General features: G+C 41.5%; 1 protein-coding gene across 1 annotated transcript in view; it reads right to left on the bottom strand.

Annotated features, from left to right (window-relative positions):
• LOC117510628 (netrin receptor UNC5C-like) overlaps positions 1–21,613 on the bottom strand; it is a 962,031-nt gene that overhangs the window by 180,200 nt on the left and 760,218 nt on the right. The window contains 1 exon segment of the mRNA XM_034170417.1: positions 12,351–12,531. Coding sequence (XP_034026308.1) covers positions 12,351–12,531 — 181 coding nt within the window.

Genomic DNA, 21,613 nt, shown 5'->3' with positions numbered 1-21,613 from the left:
GTTAAAGTGAAACTGGTTCTCAGAAGCAGACAGTGTAATCTCAGAGTCTGAATCAATAAAGTAAATCCCCTTCAGCTGCTTCCTTGTTTGCACTCGGTGGTCGCCACAGCAAATCCAAGGTGATCTGCATGTTGAATTGGCACAGGTTTTTACCCAGATGCCCTTCCTGACGCAACTCCACATTACATGGAGAAATGTGGCCGGAGTGGGATTGAACCCGGAGCCTTCTGAACTGAAACAAAGCACATTAACCACTTGGCCACCATCCCTGCAGGTGTCTGAATCAATACTAAAAGTTATTGGTTTATCTGTAATAAAAATAATTTTTTTTTAGCAGGTATCGGTTTAGCGTCATAAAAGATAACTTTTCAGTTATTGGATTACTGGTTATTAAATTAATGGTTAAGCTGTGTCCAACACTGCCTGTGCCTCTTAATTGCACTAAGTGGACATATAAAATGAATGACTGAGTGAATACTTGAAATAAAGTTGTCAATCTTTGTGTTGAAGAGATTGAAAAATTAACATCTGTTTTAGGAAATCAATCTCTGCTCCATTCCGTCATGAAGCTGTAAGTGGTGACACATGATGCACAGTTCCTCCAAACACAGCCACAGAAGCCTGGAGCACCTTCAGGGTTGTCTGGGTGTCTTGATGGCGTCCCATACTCATCTCCTTACATGGCCACTCCACTACTCCAGACAGATTTCCCACACACTACCGTAATGCTGGTGTTTCTCAATGACTAATCTAAGTGAAGCTGAAGACATATACAGTGACGTGGAAAAATTCCGGTATCCACCTCCTAAATTGGAAGGATTCCATATACAAATGACAGTAATTCCTAAATGGTAATGCAATATTGTCATGCTGGCCCCGGCTCGGAGTATAGGTCTTAGCTCTTGGTGTATTACTCTGATTTTCTGGTTTTACATGTATATCTCAGTTTGGTTCTGTTTATTACTTTTCTTTGTTTTGCACCTTTGTCTCTGTTCACTGTTTGGTTATCATTTATTCTGTAGTGGTCATTGTTTTCTTTCACTCGTTGTGTGGGCCGCTGAAGAGGAGGTACTGCTGGCCACCACCACAAGATGGCGCCCTGCTTGAAGTGCGGGCTTCAAGCACTGAGAGGGCGTCGGAGCGACCGGGAGTGACAGCTGACACCCATCATCCGTACCAGCTGTCACTCATCCACTACTCAACACCATCACCATAAAGGCCGGACTGCAACTCCACCTCCCCGCCAAGAAATCAGCTACCATTCAGGTAACTTCTCTGCTGACTTACATTGAGTAATAATCTGAACTTCTTTGCAGCCGTTTTCCTGTGGTGTGTCCTTATCTGTGGGATTGGCGTTTGGTGTGGTCTGCGACGGCTTCGCCTCACACCCCAAACCAGATAAGTGGTTAAACAGGAGCTGCACGAGTGTGTGATTGGAGGTGGAGGTGCTCCCTCCTAACTAAACACAGACTGTGGGATTACTGAGTGTGCGAACTCGCACTCATCAATACTGTTTCTGTTCTCTGCCAGCAGTACCGGGTCTGACTGCTGAAGACAGTGGAAACCTGGGGCACAGGGCTTGGCGGCTCCGGTGTTCTTCAGATCCGTTGGTGGTGGAAGCTGTGTGGGATCCGGCTCTTCTCTCTCCAGACGTCTTCTATCGTCGAGCCTGCCCACACGTCACCTTGTGTATAATTGACGTTCCACCATATTGTTATTGTCTGTACTTCGTTGTGCGATTCACAACATTAAATTGTTACTTTTTGGCTTGTCCATTGTCCGTTCATTAACGCCCCCTGTTGTGGGTCCGTGTCACGACACTTTCACAACACTCATGGTCCTTTAAGTTACTTTAGTCTTAGTTTAGTCTGTTAATCACATTTATTGTATTATGCTTTAGTCACAGGTTTTTGTTATTATTATCTTCAGTTTTGCTTATCTGATTATGTTCAATTTGTATTCATTGCTTTTTCTGTTTATCAGTATAGTTAGTATGCATTATTCTGTATTCACCAGGTTTTGTTTATTTGCGGTTTTGCCTTCATCAGTTATATTGTATTCTCTTTTGTCTCAGCAGTATGTGTTTCGTCTAGTTTGGTTAATGTTAGGTTCCTTGTTTTTCCCTCTTTAGACTAATCACAGTATTCTTAGTTCTGTCCCTTTTGTTTTTGCTCACGCATTATTGTTTGTCTAGAACATGTCACCTCATTCAGTTAGTTTTTTCTGTCACTTACTTATCTTGCTTTGCCCTGCTTTGTTTTGCCCTCCCGCACTCTTACCTTTCTTCCCTCATCTTTGATTCACAAAACCACACCCCTTTCCAGAACCTTCCACACACCTGCTTCACATCACCCTGATTAGTTTTGCTCCTTATTTAAACCCTCATAGTTCCACAGGTCATTGCCCGATTATTGACTTCATTCACTTTCTCGACTAACGTTCTTGTCCAGTTGCTCTTGTGTGTTCCACCTTGCCGTATCCTGAACTTCACCTGTATTTTGACTCTGCCTTATTTTGCCTGCTTTATACCTCAACGCCGTGTGAACGAACCCTGCCTGGTTTATGGACCACGTCCCAGTTTGTACCATGTCTGATACCTCTGCTCCCATGTCTTACTACCTGTGTACCAAAACCCAATGCCTGGTTTCTCGATAAAGCCTTTTATTAATCTAAACCAACCATGCCTGTGAGTCTGCATGTGTCTCCTTCTGCTTCTGGTTTCAGCCCCACCATGAGTCCTGACAATATTTTTGCCAATCCTCTTGAAATTAATCTTAAAAGTTGACGCTATAAACACATCTTCATTACTTTATCTTAACTCCCGTGTACAGAGCCAACTTACAATAGGTGCATCATTGTTCAAAAACTTATGGACCTGACTATTTTCGTGTTCCGTATGAAAACAAGGCCTCACAGTGCACTAAAATAATGTGGTGGATGACAGGCAGTGAGAGGACGAGCAGGAACTCGATAATAACGCTTCCGTAAGTCACAAGGACTTCCAGAAACAGACTCAACACCCAGGAAGTTCTGGTGTTTTATATTCTCTGCTGTTTTTCGACAGCTCTGTCTCAGACCAGTGTACGGTGCCCATCCCTTTCCCAGCGTCCAATTAGAAACAACCCATCAAAGAGAAAGCAATCAGCAATGGCCTCTTTTGATTTTTGGGTGTTTTTTCTCTCCCCCTCCTTGTCTTCACTCACCTGGCTTGTCCTGCTTTGCTCTCCTCTGTCGCTCCTCCAACTACGGCTGCTCCATATTTTTAATGTTACTCTTCTTTTTCTGTTACTATTTCACCTTGTCAACAGTGTCAGCCGGGCCCTCATGGAGCCGAGAAGATGGAAGCACAGATTGAACAATCTATTTCTGTAAGGATACATCAGTGTCAAAGCACTCCATCTCTCTCTGTCTCGACACGCACACGCGCACAGTTGTTTTTGATTGAAACACTCACTGCAAATAGAGTCAGTGTTGTATTGGTGAAAAACAGCGGGGAGCGCGGTATGTGTGTGCGTCCTGCTACATGGCGTCTCTCCTCAGAATGTTTTTCTGTCCTCTCGTATCACACTGGCATTTGGTAAAAGGAAAACAAAAGGTCTAAGTAAGGAAGCACAGGAGCCCATTTCTACCTCACCGCACGGTTTTGCTTTTTTTTTTTTTAAAGTTAGTAAAAAATGAGTTTTCCTGAAAAACAAAGAAACTGAGTCCTTTTGTTGTCGCTGGCTCTTATTGTGCCATATGTGGGCATAATTCATTTGCTTTGTGGGGCGCTTGGCTGCAATAGCAGACATTTGGAAGACCCCAAATATTCTAATTTTAAACGCAAGGTGCAATTGGTAGATTTTAATTGGCTGAGGTCAAAGGTCATGTTGGAAAGTCGGGTTCCAATCACAAAGTGAGCTTGTTGGCAGGGCAGGAGCCATTTCCGTGTGGCAGATGGGGTCTTTGCTTGTGTGAGCAGCTGTATTGTTCAGGAAATGCAACCTGAATTGATTATTACTGAATGCAAATTTACTTTACAGGATTTGTATCCAAGCAGAAAACCTCCAGTACTGAAACATGAGGCCAACCTGGAAGTGCCACACCTTTGCAAATTTGTTAAATAGCTGTTTGAGAATGATCCTCATACTCTTAAAATGTTCCTATTTACAGCAAAAATAAATATGTTTACAGCCTGATAAAAAAATTAAAAAAATTAAAAATAAACAAAAAACCAAACAAACAATGGTACCGGGGTGGGGGGTTCATGGTCAAGGTGACCACTTTGCAGCCACTAACAGTGGCTGCTACCTACTGTAGATTTGATTCATGGCTGACCTTTCTGAGCACTGATTACAAATACCTGAGATAATATGGCATACTGTGTGGTTAATTGTGTAAAAGGACATCTAACAAATCTTTCCATTAAGTGAAATTTTAGTGTTATTATTTTGTATGTTAGAACACTTAGCAAGAATAGGGCAGTGCAGTCTCATTTGAAACCCCTGCGTGATATTGTGGGATTAGACCACAGCCGGGGACAGCCTGCACAGACGCAAGAGAGACTAATCACCAGGCCGAGTTTCAGCACAAACCATTCGTCCCGGCTCGGTAAACTTAAAAGCATACTCCCTGCCACCTAGTGGATGTGCCGTTGAAGACGCACCAGTTTAAAATGGCTTCTGCTGAAACCCCCATCCTCTGCATGGTTTGTGCTGACACTCCCACACTCCACCCAGGATTAGTCTCTGCCCACAAACAGCATCACTTCTAACGGAAAAATGGTTGTACTGTTTTGTTTTCGGTTGTAATCACCAAAGCAGTCACGAAAAGTGCAGGTTTTTTTTGGTTCCCAGTGGAGAAGGGAAGATGTGTTGTTAAGTGTTAGCCTACACAGCTAACCACAGTAGCTGCGTTCTCTCGCCTGCACAACCGCCTTGACACATTTGAGCTCCGGGTCACAAACAAAACCGCAACACATGTCCACTTTCCACCACATCGTCAGTTTTTCTTTGCATTTTGAATTTGTTTGCCATGTAATTTTCCCCAAAACTCAGAGAAAGTGCCATGTTTCTACTGGAGACAGACAAGGAATGTCCCCGGATGTTGAAAAATTGCATCATGTGCGTCATAGTTTACCGCTTTAGAGCCCTCAAACAAGGCGGCGGTGCCCAATTAGCAGGCAACTTGGTGACATTAGCTCCACTGATGGTGCCATGGTTACCAGTCATAGTTTTGAATACCCATAACACAAGCCACCTACACTCAACAAAAATATAAACAAACGCAACACTTTTGGTTTTGCTCCCATTTTGTATGAGATGAACTCAAAGATCTAAAACTTTTTCCACATACACAATATTACCATTTCCCTCAAATATTGTTCACAAACCAGTCTAAATCTGTGATAGTGAGCACTTCTCCTTTGCTGAGATAATTCATCCCACCTCACAGGTGTGCCATACCAAGATGCTGATTAGACACCATGATTAGTGAACAGGTGTGCCTTAGACTGCCCACAAAAAAGGTCACTCTGAAAGGTGCAGTTTTGTTTTATTGGGGGGGGATACCAGTCAGTATCTGGTGTGACCACCATTTGCCTCATGCAGTGCAACACATCTCCTTCGCATAGAGTTGATCAGGTTGTCAATTGTGGCCTGTGGAATGTTGGTCCACTCCTCTTCAATGGCTGTGTGAAGTTGCTGGATATTGGCAGGAACTGGTACATGCTGTCGTATACGCCGGTCTAGAGCATCCCAAACATGCTCAATGGGTGACATGTCCGGTGAGTATGCCGGCCATGCAAGAACTGGGACATTTTCAGCTTCCAGAATTGTGTACAGATCCTTGCAACATGGGGCCGTGCATTATCTGCTGCAACATGAGGTGATGTTCTTGGATGTATGGCACAACAACGGGCCTCAGGATCTCGTCACGGTATCTCTGTGCATTCAAAATGCCATCAATAAAATGCACCTGTGTTCTTCGTCCATAACAGACGCCTGCCCATACCATACCCCCACCGCCACCATGGACCACTCGATCCACATTGACATCAGAAAACGCTCACCCACATGACGCCACACACGCTGTCTGCCATCTGCCCTGAACAGTGTGAACCGGGATTCATCCATCAAGAGAACACCTCTCCAGCGTGCCAAATGGCAGCGAATGTGACCATTTGCCTACTCAAGTCGGTTACGACGACGAACTGGAGTCAGGTCGAGACCCCGATGAGGACGACGAGCATGCAGATGAGCTTCCCTGAGACGGTTTCTGACAGTTTGTGCAGAAATTCTTTGGTTATGCAAACCGATTGTTTCAGCAGTTGCCCAAGTGGCTGGTCTCAGATGATCTTGGAGGTGAACATGCTGGATGTGGAGGTCCTGGGCTGGTGTGGTTACACGTGGTCTGCGGTTGTGAGGCTGGTTGGATGTACTGCCAAATTCTCTGAAACGCCTTTGGAGACGGCTTATGGTAGAGAAATGAACATTCAATACACGATCAACAGCTCTGGTTGACATTCCTGCTGTCAGCATGCCAACTGCACGCTCCCTCAAATCTTGCGACATCTGTGGCATTGTGCTGTGTGATAAAACTGCACCTTTCAGAGTGGCCTTTTATTGTGGACAGTCTAAGGCACACCTGTGCACTAATCATGGTGTCTAATCAGCATCTTGATATGGCACACCTGTGAGGTGGGATGGATTATCTCAGCAAAGGAGAAGTGCTCACTATCACAGATTTAGACTGGTTTGTGAACAATATTTGAGGGAAATGGTGATATTGTGTATGTGTAAAAAGTTTTAGATCTTTGAGTTCATCTCATACAAAATGGGAGCAAAACCAAAAGTGTTGCGTTTATATTTTTGTTGAGTGTATGATCAAAGCCACCGCCTAGTTCGCTAAAATTATGTGGTCAAACACCTGAACAAACCCTAATGTGTTATTCTTATTTGAGGAGATGGGTTTGTGTTGGAACTTCACTTGTCCCACCCAGGTCCCACTGATTTTGCTCACACTTCACACCTTTACCCATTTATGAGCAGTTTGGGAGTCAGGCAGAGTTGGGCAATGCCAAAATGGCAACATAGAGAGCAGCCATATTTGAGCTTCAAACCTGCTCTTCAGAAATTGTGGACCATCTGTCCGGTATATATACAGCCGGGTTTTTTTTTTTTTTTGTTTTGTTTTTTTATGTCATTAAATGCAAAAGAAATAACTTGTTTGTGCTCATAGATGATTCTAAATAAATACTCAACAAAACATGCACAAAAGCGTAATCAAGCTGGTAATATTAAGGTTACAATTCAAACAATCACTTCAACTCAGCATGGATTATTCAAGAAAAAAATCTGGGACATCAGAAAATCTCACATTTGCTCATATTTTGATTTGATTACAGACATTTAAAAAAGCACAGCTGTGCAATTATAGTAAATCTTTTTTTCAGGTGGTAAAGCACACAGCGTTTACCCTCAGGTCTGGAGGAGGAAGCAGGTCAGAGTGTATGACTCAACCTGAACAGGACACAAGTCCATTGCAGGTCAATCCTCCACCAAGGCCCGTACCCATTTACAGCTGGATAGACTGGAACCGCACAGATAAAGTGTCTGTCCAAGGACAATGACAGGTAGCCTGCCTATAATAATTGGTAATCAGACTCCTATGTTGACTCTTCGGAAAAATTATGAAAACTATACATACATCATTTCTCTTATTGGCCACAAGTGTTACCAATATTTGGGAATAAAGAGGGCATGCTCCATATGCTATACATATCCTATAAGCCTTCTTCTATTCCTGTTGTACCATCTGACCCAACACTGTCTCTGTTATCTTCTCCTCTGTTGGTCTAGTCTGCAGTTGAGCTGAAGACTTTGAATTTTTGTTGAGTCATTTAAAATTTCTCAGTTGCATTGAGGAAAGTGGAATTTCTCATTTTGTTCAGAATCTGAATCTTGTAAACAATTTATGAAATGGAATAAAGTGAAATTGATTCAACTGAAATATTTCTATTTCAAGTTTAGATTTGGTTATTTAACCTGACTGAAGCTTTCACTGCAAATGACTTAGTTAGAACTTTCAGAAGAATGAAAACTCAGTGACAATTTGTATTTTTATTGTTTTGGCTATGATAAGTGCTGTCTTCTTTCCTGACTTAAAAAATAAATACTTTAGTGTTTACTGCATCTGCTTCAATCCCCCGGACAGCAGTCATTAAGTACTGGGAGTCCTCATATTGTCCGTCCATATCCAAGCTATTAACTATTTATCATCACATTTATCCACTGGCACAGAACATCGATGTGTCTCAACAAGGTTCTAGAGATGCCATGGAACATAATCTAGGCTCCAATTGAACATTAATGCTAATTACATAATGGCTGAGTAGATCTTTTTCATTGATTAGTGGCTGTCTGTCACGTGACACTGATTATTCGTACCATTTGACACTGTGTTTCATTTACTGTGCAAAAGTTTTTTTTTTTTAGTGTGCAATTCTGGTACCATATGAAATGCTCGCTCCGACCACTGCACGTGCTCACACTACATGGGACGGCACTTTAGCTAAACATGCAGAGTTTGTTTTGCTGATGGATGATGATTTGAAGGAGCTAATTGACGGTGCTAATTCTTCTAATACAAAATAAACAAACAAAAAATAAATCCACTACACCATAAGCCATCTGGACCATGAAGAGCTGTTAGGATGAAGTTAGCATGAAGACCTGTAGAAATTTCTGACATGATTTGTTGCTGGATTGAGGAAGTACACATAGTCATTGCACAGCATCACAACTACATTGTCAGAATTGTTTATGAAATATCGACTGTTTGCAAGTTGACTGAAATAATTTGGACTCCAATTTAAAGTCATGTTGGACTGTTGACGTCAAGGACAGTGATGCCACCAAATGTAAGTCCCTTTTTTGTTGTTTATAAATTAATAAATATCAGTTATGTATAGTAATGAAGAAAAATACTTCACTACTGTTCTTAAGTACGTTTTGGGAGACTTTGTACTTTACTTGAGGTTTTTTAATTCGGTTTACTTTCACTTTACTTCACTACATTTCCGACCCTAATTGCATACTTCTACTCCGATACATTTTCTATGCGCCATGCCGTTACTCATTACAAAACAAAACAAAACAAAACAAAAAAAACCACACACAAAAATGTTGTGTTTTCACCCAGAGACTCCACTGATTCCTAGTGACTGCAATGAAGTCAGGCCGATTTGTCATGAGGCATGTCCGGTAGGCTTTTTGCAATTGTGCACTTGGGGGGTGTTGTCAGGAAAATGATAATTTCTCTACACTGATTACAGACCTGCAACAGGTCTGTAATCAACTTTTCTGCAGCGTGGCTTTGCTTTGAACCTTGAACCAATTGAAGCAGTGATTCACAGATCAAAGCAGTGCTTCGATGTGTGATTCGTGGATTCATTGTTTATTTCGCTTTATCCTAATTTTTCCGTGCTAAAACCCTGAAGAGCATATGTCTGTGAGTAATATTTAATATTTTATGTTAAACCGACCTGTTATGGTCTTCTGAACAGTGATAGATGTCTTTTATAACTTAAAATGGGACGGATGCTAACGCGTTAGCATGTCTATGGCATTTTCAGTGTTAAAGTTAGCATTAAGTTGTTTGCATCAGCACATTTGTGTTGATTTCTTTTCTGTATAATTAATGGCTCAGCGTTCATTGTCGTAAAAGAGTCAAATTGTAATTTTTTTAATTTATTTTTATTCGCATATTAACAATAATAGCAACATCAATAATAGTCTACATAATAGACAATAATAGTCAATAATAATAGATAAATAATGTTACAATACAATTTTAGAGAAAGAGACAAAAAGAACTTAATGAAACAAAACACGACAGAAAAGATAAAACCATCTAACAATGAAAATAAATACTATAGAAATAAATAACTGTTTCCTATGAACACCTAGTGAGTAGCCTACTCTCGTTTAAGTTTTGAAACCTTGTTTCTGAAGTGTTTTTGTGTGATGTGCACAATTTTCAGTATTTTGACTAATACTACCAGTCATTTACAAGCCTAGATAAACTTTGTAATATATAAAAAAAACAGTCCATTTTTGATTATTAACATTTACTTGTACTTTTACTTTCAATACTTGAGTACATTAGTTGTACATTACTTGTCATACTTAAGTACAATAAATATAGATACTTTAAGACTTTTACTTAGTGTGATTTTCCGGTACTTTATACAACACTGTAAAATATCAATGACAAGGATATCTTTTAGCCATCATGTAAAACAAATAAGTAATGTTTTTGCATTCTTGCATTGGAACAAATACTTTAATTAGGTGAAAGATGAAATGTTCCATTAAGGCACAGCTGAGTTGAAAAGAACATTCTATCTTTCACTCTATGAAATATTCATACCATTGAATTCAAATTCATTATTTGCAGTGGGGGCACAGATAACCAAAACATTTACTTTGATAACAGATAATAAGATAACTGAAAAGTTATCTATGATAAAGATAAACCGATAAACCACCCAAAAATGTATTGGAAGTTACAGATAATCGATAACCGATAAATTCCAGTGTTGAAAGCATCAAAAGCAATTGTGATCCAACAGTGATTGGTTCAGTAATCCATTATGTAAACCAACACGTTAATGTGACGTGTGCCGTGTGTTGGTTTAAAGATAAATGTGCTTTTGTAAAATATTCCATCTTTATTTGTAAAAACAGGCATTTTTTAAGGAGCCCTGGAAGTGTCATCGCAATTGCATGTTTTAAAACTTTATGATGTTGTAAAACGTGCACTCAATATAGTAAGTAAGTAAGTAAATTTATTTATATAGTGCCTTTCACAGACATAAGGTCATGTACACACGTTGTCGGGTATTGTAAAACCGAATATCTTACCCTTTCAGTTTGGGGAAAAAACTTCATCCACACTACGTCGTTTAAAAAAAAAATCCATCCACATCGAACCTTATAAATGTGTTTTAATTAGTCTGCCAAACCTTTGGGTGGCGGTACTGATTAAAATTCTATCCAATCAGGAGCCTTATTCTCTTGTCGTCACTTCCACCGCCAACCTCGTTCGTGTGGACCGATAAGGAGTCGGAATTACTTCTAACCGTAGTTTTAGAATATAAAGTTAACAATATATGCACACAAAAAGTGCCTGGACAATGGACAATACCAACACTTTGAGAGCAGCCATGTACCCAGACGTTTAATACTGCCATGAACACTCCTGGCCAGTAGATGGCAGTAGCGGCCTTGAAAAAATGTCAAACAAAATTCCAGATAATCCGTGTCTGCTACATTTAAGATGCGTGGAATTTAACAAACGCAAATACACTAACGTCTATAAACCCAGAGAATATATTCACGAGAGTTTTAGGCAGTAGAGTTTAATGCTGTTATCTGTGGACCCTGAACAGAGTGTCTGAAATGCATTTGTCCTGTCGTGAATGTCTGAGATTACCTTATGCTACCCATAATGCATTGCTGCCTGGCACAGCATGTGCTCACAAAACCTTAAAAATTAGCACATTACTTTAAAACGAAAACATATATCTGATATTTCACTTTATAAACTTCAGACATGACAATAATTTTAAATAACTTGTCTAAAATGAGTGGTTAAAATTTGAACAAGTTAAACATGTATGCCTCTGGATGACTTGGTGACATTGCGATTATATTAGTATGGTGTTAAAGAAAATGACTTTTTTTTGGTCCCAGTTCTCTTTTGCTTACAGACAATAGAGTGGTTTCTGTTTGCAGAGGGTAGAACAACATGCTTATTAGGAAACTTTTAACAGGTAGGTCTCAACCGCTTTAACAATTTTAAAAATGTTTTTTCACTGTTCAGCTTAGTTTAGTATGCTATCGGTCTAAAAGTTATCGGACGGTAATTCATCAGAAGTTAATTAGTCCGATGATGGTTTTTAAATTTATCTAAAAGATAATCCGATAATGAAAACATTATCTTTGATAATTATCTGTTATCGGATTATCGGAAGTGTGCCCACCACTGATTATTTGTATAATATGAGGCTGCTCACAGCTGCAACAGTCTATCTCAATCCCAGTGGTGTATAAAGTTGCTTTATTCTGAAGTGCCTAAGCCATGATGGATACTCAGATGGAAGGATATTTTGCTTTGTGGTGGCGGTGCATAAAAATATACACCAGTCAATTCAGAAATTAATCTGACTCCTGCGAATGAAAGACATATCAAACTAATGCACAAACAGACTTTGATAAATTAGAAGAATTACACCAGTGTATGTTGACAACAGATTACAGTTGTATACCGTCTGGTTCAAGCATACACAGATTATCATGCAAACTCACCATAAACAATAACCGTAGCTGTGGTGCTGCGTCTTTTGGCTACTATATTCTTGGCCACGCATGTGTAGTTGGCTGTGTCAGACAGACGCGCCTGTTTGATAATCAAATTGTGATCGATGGTGATATAGAAGTTTCTGTCCTCTGCTGGGTCAATTATCTCTTCGTTCTTTAACCATTCCACCTGGATGAGAGACAGAAAAGAGGAATAAGGAGTGAGTATGTAGGTTTCTCTGTGCCACTTTTCTGACAGATGAAAAAAAAGATGAGAAAAAAAAAAAACAACAGCAGACAGGATTAATGGGTGTTTGCACTGTTGGACCAGTGGGAGATTGCTGTTGCCATTAAGCCAAAACCCAATTACATCAGTTAAACCATTATTCATCATATCATTTTTTTAATTAATTCACTTTTTTGCAATATTGTTAGATCTTGCCAGCTAAGGGATGGTATGTTGGGCTATAATCTTGTTTTCTCAAGGCTGATAAAAGACAACTGAGACTAAAGCACTAATTAAATAAAAAATATTTTGTACTCTAGGTGATCGGTCCTTATGAGATTGTGAAAGTTCAAGGTAAAATAATGAGGTTTAGGTGTTTTAATCGTGTTTTTGAACAACACATAAAAATAACAAATACCAATGTAGAGTTTACATAAACCTTGGCTACAAACTTTAAAATTCAGTTTTTCCATTCTGCACATATTCAATTCTATGTAGCAATATGCTACGTAGAATATCGGTGAGAATATCAACATTATTGATACTTAAATGATTGAAAATGAATGGTTACAAAATATTTATTTTAGATTCCATTCACCAGTTTGATCATCACCAGATCAGCACTTACATACACCGACATGAATGTCTCTTCAAACAGCATGGACCATTCCAGAAGATTCCACAAAAACAGAATACAATATTGGTCAGATTATAATGTATGTATCATGTTTTGTTTCTTTCTTGGAAATACATCTGAAAAATGGGGTCATCTTATATTCAGGATGTCGACTTCTGCATATCATATTTCCACTTCAACATATCATATGCATCTGCAACAATAGGTGGTGCCAAATACCTGTGAAACTCGTGTGCCTGTCAGGATTATGATTTGGCTATTTTAATGTGGGCAAAGCAGCTCCTGATATCCTCTACAATTTGGTTTAAACATGAAATTCATGTTTTTTTCTACTTTTACTGCTAAAATTGCATCAGAAGAGATTTCTATCTTGGTAAGACAGCAGCAGAATCACATCACGTCACATTTTTTTTTTTTTACATCCACCTCTTTTTATCCTTTGGCTCAGACTCTAATAAGTCCAAAAAGTCTGAAAAGTCATCACTGTATGTAACTGATTTGATGTGTAATGTGAAATCCTGAGAATACATAAAACATTCCACCTGTGGAGAAATGACTGACTGACATGAATGGCATGATGATCTCAGTAGGCCAGTTTGTGCTTTTTATTACACTGCTTTTTTTCTGCAGGACAGCTTTATGCAATGCAGCCCTTTCCCTTTGTTTTGTGTATTCAAATCAAGTGTACCATGTCCCATTTCTTGAAGGGACTGGCGGAGAGTGGTCATTTCACCCTGTTTGTAACAAACAGTTACATACATTGCAAATAAATCTGCAAAAAGTTATAAAATACATAGGAACACCCCAATGTAATATAGACACAGCGGAATATATCACTGGTTCCTCAAAAGCTGGACTTTAAAACAGTCGCTACTCATGATGTTATTATAACTGTGTGCAAACTGGCGTGCAAACTAGTGTGGCAAGTATGATGTCAGCTGATCGAACATTAACAATTGTTGTCCCAGTTCTTATGACCCCTTCGCACATAACAGGAAGCTGGGCAAATGAGGCCGAAACCCAACGAAAAAGGCAGGAAAAAAAATGAATTGTCGAACCTCGAAAAATTCTTGCCACTGTCGGGAGGGACAAACAGACGGGCAGCCATGTATCATCCCATGGCAGCAGTTTTGTGCACGCTGTGTGACCACGTGAGAGGTGTGATACCACATCGCGCTCACACAGCAGCAGAAGCAATTAAATGTTGTACAAATGTAGATAAATCAACAAAAATGTGTAACGACAAAATAATGAGACCACAGAACATTATCATATGGGCTGTAACTCGTGGTGGACGTCACATTTCTCCAGCTGACCGTTCACATGATCCCATGGATATTTTCAAATAGGGCAGCCTGACTGATGGTGTCTACAGTGCACACTGAGGTGCTACTGAACGTATTGCAAAGGTGATATGTGTTTTTACTTTTTACCATGTCAGGATAGCATGCCGACACATGTGCATTGCAGTGGCATGTTGAGAGGTGTGTTCTACAGTTGTGAGTACATTAGTGATGACACAGTCGGCTGATCACACAAATCACATGGATAATTTCAGATGGCCCAGCCTGGCTGCACGGTCAGCGCCACATGAGCTCAGCTGTGGCTAGTGGTGATCCAAAGATGATCTTGTTTGTTTTTAATTTTCATCATGTCATGAGAGCCTGCCCACACATGTGCATCACAGTGGCATGACGAGAAGTGATGATCTTCATGACACAATATGCGTTCTCCAGCTGTGAGTAGCGATGACACAACCGGCTGATCACACAGATCACGCGGATAATTTAAGATGGCCCAGCCTGGCTGCATGGTGAGCACTGTGTGCGCTGAGACGTGGCTAGGGGCGGTCCAAAGATGATCTTCTTTGTTTTTAATTTTCACCATGTCATGAGAGCCTGCCCACACGTGCATCGCGGTGGCGTGTTGAGAGGTGATGTTCTTCTGGCACAATATGTGTTCTCTAGCTATGAGATGCAATGACACAGCAGTCAGCTGTTCCATCATGGACATTACAGCCATCCAGATATGCGAACTGCGCTGGATAGTGATCACACTCTGGCCAAGGTTCGAGCCTTCGCCACATCAGCCGCACCTCGACAATGTTGGATTATGGTGTGTGTGTGTGTGTGTGTGTGTGTGTGTGTGTGTGTGTGTGTGTGTGTGTGTGTGTGTGTGTGGTGTGGGATGACACACTTACATGCCATTCATGTTGCTGGGAAGGGATGACACACTCACACACTTTTTGTGTTAGCTGGGGGCGGACACAACACACTGACCCGCCTTTGAGCTTTCAAACACCTGGACTGCAGCTTGAAAGTGGTCGCCTGCTCTCTACTTTTGTGCTGGCAGTGCGAATGGCCCCGCATTTTCTAAGTGCCCCGCGAGTGGTGTTGGATGTTCATAGGTGGCACCTGGACTCCGGCTGAGAGTGGGTCAAGTGAGTACTCGCACGCCACTTGCCCTCATTTTGCCGTTGGTGTAAAGGCTGCCTCAATCGCGCCATTTGGCCAGGGTTTGGCATGGCCGATGATTTTGTGCAGCTTCTTGGTGCACAAAAAAGATTGGTCTAACCTATGTTCGACATGCCGTGCGAACATTGCGAGCACATGAGTGTGACCTCATCTGTCCGCTGTTTCAATGGGTTTCCGGCATGAGTGACATGTGAACGTAAGAGTGCATGTGCTGTGCCTAAATGGATGTGGCGACTGCTGTACGAGGCATTCGAGGCAGCTCCGATTTTTTCACGAGTGCCATTCAAGTCCTCCATTATGTGCCATTCGGCCCTCAATCTTGTTATGTGTGAAGGGGCCATGTAGGGAAAGAGTCCAACCACAATTCCTTGTCACTCCATTCCTGCTGAAGGGCACTCCAAAACAAGGGGTAGGGCCAAGGAATGAGAAATGGGACTGGGCCCAACAGTATTACTTTCTCCATTTGTAGAGAAGCTTGAATCTTCGACTGGACTGGGTTGCTTGACCCGAGACGTTTCGCTTCTAATCACAGAAGCTTCCTCAGCTAAATTTCTTGCTCTGGTAGTCTGATTTCTGTCTTAACTCATGTAGAGAAGAATAACAGAACTCAGCAAAAGCTGAAGTTTTAAACCTAACAAGACCCCTCCTACCGAGAAGCAGACTCCTATTGGCCAGTAACTAACAACTGCTCTAATTAGCACCTATTGTGCTCTAGTTAGCACCCTCTTAATAACAGGGCAGCTGTCCCTCCTAACGATGGGACTGACGCCTCTCCTGACAACTCTCCTGATGACGTGAATGACTCATTACCATGAACAAAAGACTGAAACTGCTTTTGATCTGAGTACCACATTGTAAACAGGAGACAAAGCATGTCTCAGAACCCCTCCCCGGTTAAGGCTGGGTTTCAACTGTTTCACATACAGTGAAACAGTTCCTTCCTTCTCTCACCTCTCAAACCATTTCTTTTCTCTGGCTAAGAATTTAACTTCCTTGTCCTCAAACATGTAGTTGGTGTCTTTAAGGTGGAGATGAACTGCAGACTGAGGTCCACTGGAGCCCCTCTCTGCGATGCTGGTATAGCCTTTTGTGGAATGGCTGCTTGATCTCACCTATGTAGTGTTTGTTACAGTTTTCCTGACATTATATAGAATACACTACATTGCTCTGTTTGTAACTAGGGATCCTGTCCTTAGAATGAACTCATTTCTCAAGGTTTTAACAGGTTAAAGTAAACTGGGATTTGTGCTGTCTGAAGAGCCTCTGAGTGTTTTCCCCTACTCCTTCTAAGTAAGGGAGAGACACCCTTCTTCTTGGCACCATCTCCTCTCTGTCTGGTCTCTTTGTTCTTTGGGACGTCTGTACTTTATCCAGGGACCATCGTGGGTACCCACATACTGTGAGGGCTTTCCGGACATGTTGTTGTTCTTTACCCCTTCCCTCTGTAGTTGTGGGCACCTGCAGGGCTCTGTGTTGAAGAGTCTTGATCAGGTTGAATCTTAAGTGGTTTCTAAAGTTAGCTATCTTTTTAGCAGTCTTTTTCCAGCTTACATACCAATGCCAGGGCCTCATGCCCACAGTTAGTCGCAATGTTTCTGTGAAGGATCCCTAGTTACAAACAGAGCAATGTAGTGTGTTCTATCAGATGTCAGGAAAACTGTAACAAACACTACATAGGTAAGACTAAGCAGCCGTTACACAAAAGGCTATACCAGTACTGCAGAGAGGACGCCGGTGGACCTCAGTCTGCAGTTCATCTCCACCTTAAAGACACTAACCACACATTTGAGGAAAGGAAGTTAAAATCTTAGCCAGAGAAAAGAAATGGCTTGAGAGAGGAGGCATGGAAGCGTTGTATGTGAAACAGTTGAAACCCAGCCTTAACCGGGGAGGGGGTCTGAGACATGCTTTGTCCCATGTTTACAATGTCGTACTCAGGTCAAAGCAGTTTGTCTTTTGTTCATGGTAATGAGTCATTCACATCGTCAGGAGAGTCATCAGGAGAGGCGTCAGTCCAATCGTTAGGAGGGACAGCTGCCCTGTCATTGGGAGGGTGTTAACTAGAGTACAATAGGTGCTAATTTGAGCAATTGTTAGTCACTAGCCAATATCAGTCTGTCTCTCAGTAGGAGGGGTCTGGTTAGGTTTAAAACTCGAGCTTTTGCTGGCTTCTGTTATTCTTCTCTACAAGAGTCAAGACAGAAGTCAGAGTAACAGAGCAAGAAATTTAGCTGAGGAAGCTTCTGCGATTAGAAGTGAAATGTCCTCGCATCAAGCAACCCAGTCCAGTCGAAGATTCGAGCTACTATGGAAACCACCTGGACAACTGAGAGCCTTCACAGAAACATTTCTCCATTTGTATTTTTTTTAAAATATAGATTTTAGAGCAGTGGCTTCCTCTTTTGTCAATAGCCTTTTACGAGGTCTGTGAGAAAAGTATCAGAACTTTTTATTTTTTCAAAAACTATATGGATTTGAATCACGTGTGATTACATCAGACAAGCTTGAACCCTCGTGGGCATGCGAGAGTTTTTTCACGCCTGTCGGTTTACGTCATTCGCCTGTGGGCAAGCTTTGAGTGAGGAGTGGTCCACCCCCTTCATCGGAATTCCTTTGTCTGACTTCTTCCTGAGAGACTGGCGCTTTGCTTGATCAAAGTTTTTCAGAACCTGTGAGGCAGATCGAAGTGGACACCATTCGAGAAATTCAGCTGGTTTTCGGTGAAAATTTTAATGGCTGATGAGAGATTATGGAGTGTTTACTGTCGGTTTAAGGACTTCCCACGGAGCGGGACATTGCGCAGCGCTCTGAGGCGCCGTCGTCAGCCTGTTTGAGCTGAAAACCTCCAAATTTAAGCCTCTGTTGACCCAGGATGTCGTGAGAGAACAAAGAAGTTTCAGAAGAGCTCGGGATCAGCAGTTTATCCGGACATTCCACTGTTAAAGGAGATTTTGTAATGAAAGACGTGCGGACGGATTGGCGCGTCGGCAGGCAGCTGGCGCGGCACGCTGCCACAGGAAAAACACCTCTGTTGGAAGCCTTAAGGACAAGTTGGAACATGTCCCAGCTGTTCAGCAGCCATCAAAAGCCGCCTGGTTTTATCAACACGGAGGTGTTTTTCCTGAGAGAGCGCTGCGCGACGTCCCGCTCTGTGGGAAGTCCTTAACCGACAGTAACACTCCATAATCCTCTCATCAGCCATTAAAATTTTCACCGAAAAACCAGCTGAATTTCTCGAATGGTGCCCACTTCGATCTGCCTCACAGGTTCTGAAAAAATTTTGATCAAGCAAAGTGCCAGTCTCTCAGGAAGAAGTCAGACAAAGGAATTCCGACGAGGGGGGGTGGACCACTCCTCACTCAAAGCCTGCCCACAGGCGAATGACGTAACCGACAGGCGTGAAAAAACTCACGCATGCGCACGAGGGTTCACGGTTGGCTGATGTAATCGCACGTGATTCAAATCCATATAGTTTTTGAAAAAAATAAAAAGGTACGTTATTTTTCTCGCAGACCTCCTATGTCAAGGATGATGGAGTGCTCTCTTAATGACAGACAATGTCACATTGGTATTGAATGCTTTCAACTCCAACAAATCATTTCTTGTTACCCTGAAGCATGGGTGGACATTGAGAACAAAAGTCAGTCAAGTCCAAGGTGTTAATTTAGTCCTCTTTCCTCAATGATGTAAAATCTCTGTAGTTTTAACTATATTATATGTTTTACAATAGGCTGTAGAAATGCTCGTGGCACCATTAAACTTCTTCAGATACTACAGCAAAACCTAATTTATGGAAATCCAAAATTATGCCCAGGATATCTTGGTTATTTTTTTTTTAAGTTCTCCCCACCCCCATTTCTAAAAGGAAGAAGGTCGAGTACTTTGGTTAAGCTCTTAAATAGAACCAGAGGTTTCCTAATTATCAACCAATTACACCACTTAGTCATTCAGAAGCTTTTAAAACTAACTGCATCAATTTGTTGATTCCTCTGAAATCTTCATTGCTCTTTAAAAATGAATTTTTCTTTGTGTAAATAAACTGGTGAACCACTGAAAATTGGTTATATAAAAAAAGAAAAGCTAAATAAATCAATTTTGCAACTCTTACTTAACAACTTTAAATGTAAATAGACACACTAACTCACTTCACACACATTTTTTGATAAAATGGAATATATGGATCCTGGAAAATAAGTTTTAGGCCAATGTGTATGTCAACATATGACAGCAACAGTGAAGAAGTGCTATATGGACGTGTAATGGGATCCTCTTTATTTTCAGTGGTTACACACAGAATGTCAAAACAGGAAGAAATCACAGTGAAGAAATAAACATACGATGCAGAGACGGGTCTGACGTGACCGCAGAATGATATGATTCATACTGAAAGTTCAAGGGCAGCTGCAGAGAAGGAGCCAAAATGCCTACTGTCAAAATAATTTCACAGATTCATGGTTGGCCAAAGACGAGCAGGAAGATGAAGTAGACCTTTCGTGATGTGGAACCCAGGGGTGGCAGATTTCTCAAACATATGCTTTTTGCAAGGTGCTTTGCACGAAGGGCAGGACAAAAGGAAACTATCCTATTTACGAGCATAATCACATTTCCTGAGTGCTGTATTTACTAGTCTAAACCCTCATAAATCCAGCCTGTCCAACCTTTATGGTGACCACATAAATGTCTGAGCCACAGTGTTTAATTCACATTGTTTAATTTCCTCCCTTCATATTAGGAAATGGAAATCCCAGGTGCACAAAAGGGGAGGAAATTCTGTATCAGTCTTGAGTTTAGTGCCCTAGGAGGCTCTGCTCTCACTCTCTCGGCTAGTCCATGTGTGATCTTTAGAGATTCAGCGGCGTTATTTGGTCATGGAGCTCACTGTGGCTGTGAATGCTTAATCTTAAGTGAGACACTGTGTGACCTTTCAGTTTCTATTAGGAAGTAAAGGTTATGTGGGAAGAAAAACACATATACGAGGTCTATTAGAAAGTATCCGACCTTATTATTTTTTTTCAAAAACCATATGGATTTGAATCACGTGTGATTACATCAGACATGCTTGAACCCTCGTGGGCATACGAGAGTTTTTTACGCCTGTCGGTTACGTCATTCGCCTGTGGGCAGTCTTTGAGTGAGGAGTCGCCCACCCTCTTGTCGATTTTTCATTGTTTAGGAATGGCTCAGAGACTGCTGCTTTGTTTGATCAAAATTTTTTCAAAACTGTAAGGCACAACTGAGTGGACACCATTCGATAAATTCAGCTGGTTTTCGGTAAAATTTTAACGGCTGATGAGAGATTTTGGTCTGGTAGTGTCGCCGTAAGGACGGCCCACGGCGCCTGACGGCGATCTGCGCTTCGAGGCGGCAGCGTCTCGCCGTTTCAAGTTGAAAACTTTCACATTTCAGGCTCTGTTGACCCAGTAAGTCGTCAGAGAACAGAGAACTTTCAGAAGAAGTCGGCATGAGGAGTTTATTCGGACATTCCATTGTTAACGGACATTTTGTAATTAAAGAACGTGCGGGCAGAGTCGCATGTCGGGCTGGACCCGACCGCGGGGGGTTGCGACAGGAAAAACACCTCCGTTGGAAACCTTAACGGGCAAGTTGGAACATGCCCAAGCTGTTAAACAGTTTCTCAGTTACTCACTTGTTGAAAGCCACCAAAAGCCGCCTGAATTTTACAAATGGTTTTTCAACACGGAGGTGTTTTTCCTGTTGCGGCTCACACAGATTGCGCGCACGTCTTTCATTAAAAAATGTCCTTAAACAGTGGAATGTCTGCATAAAGTCCTCATGCCTGCCTCTTCTGAATCTTCTCTGTTCTCTCACGACGTCCTGGGTGAATTAAGCCTTAAATTAGGATGTTTTCAGCTCGAAACAGGCCGACGACGGCGCCTGGAAGTGCTGCACGACGTCCCGCTCCGTGGGAAGTCCT

This window comes from Thalassophryne amazonica, chromosome 5 (genome assembly GCF_902500255.1).
Source record: "Thalassophryne amazonica chromosome 5, fThaAma1.1, whole genome shotgun sequence".
In the NCBI taxonomy this organism is placed as follows: Eukaryota; Metazoa; Chordata; class Actinopteri; order Batrachoidiformes; family Batrachoididae; genus Thalassophryne; species Thalassophryne amazonica.
This window is presented reverse-complemented; position numbering and strand designations above follow the sequence as displayed.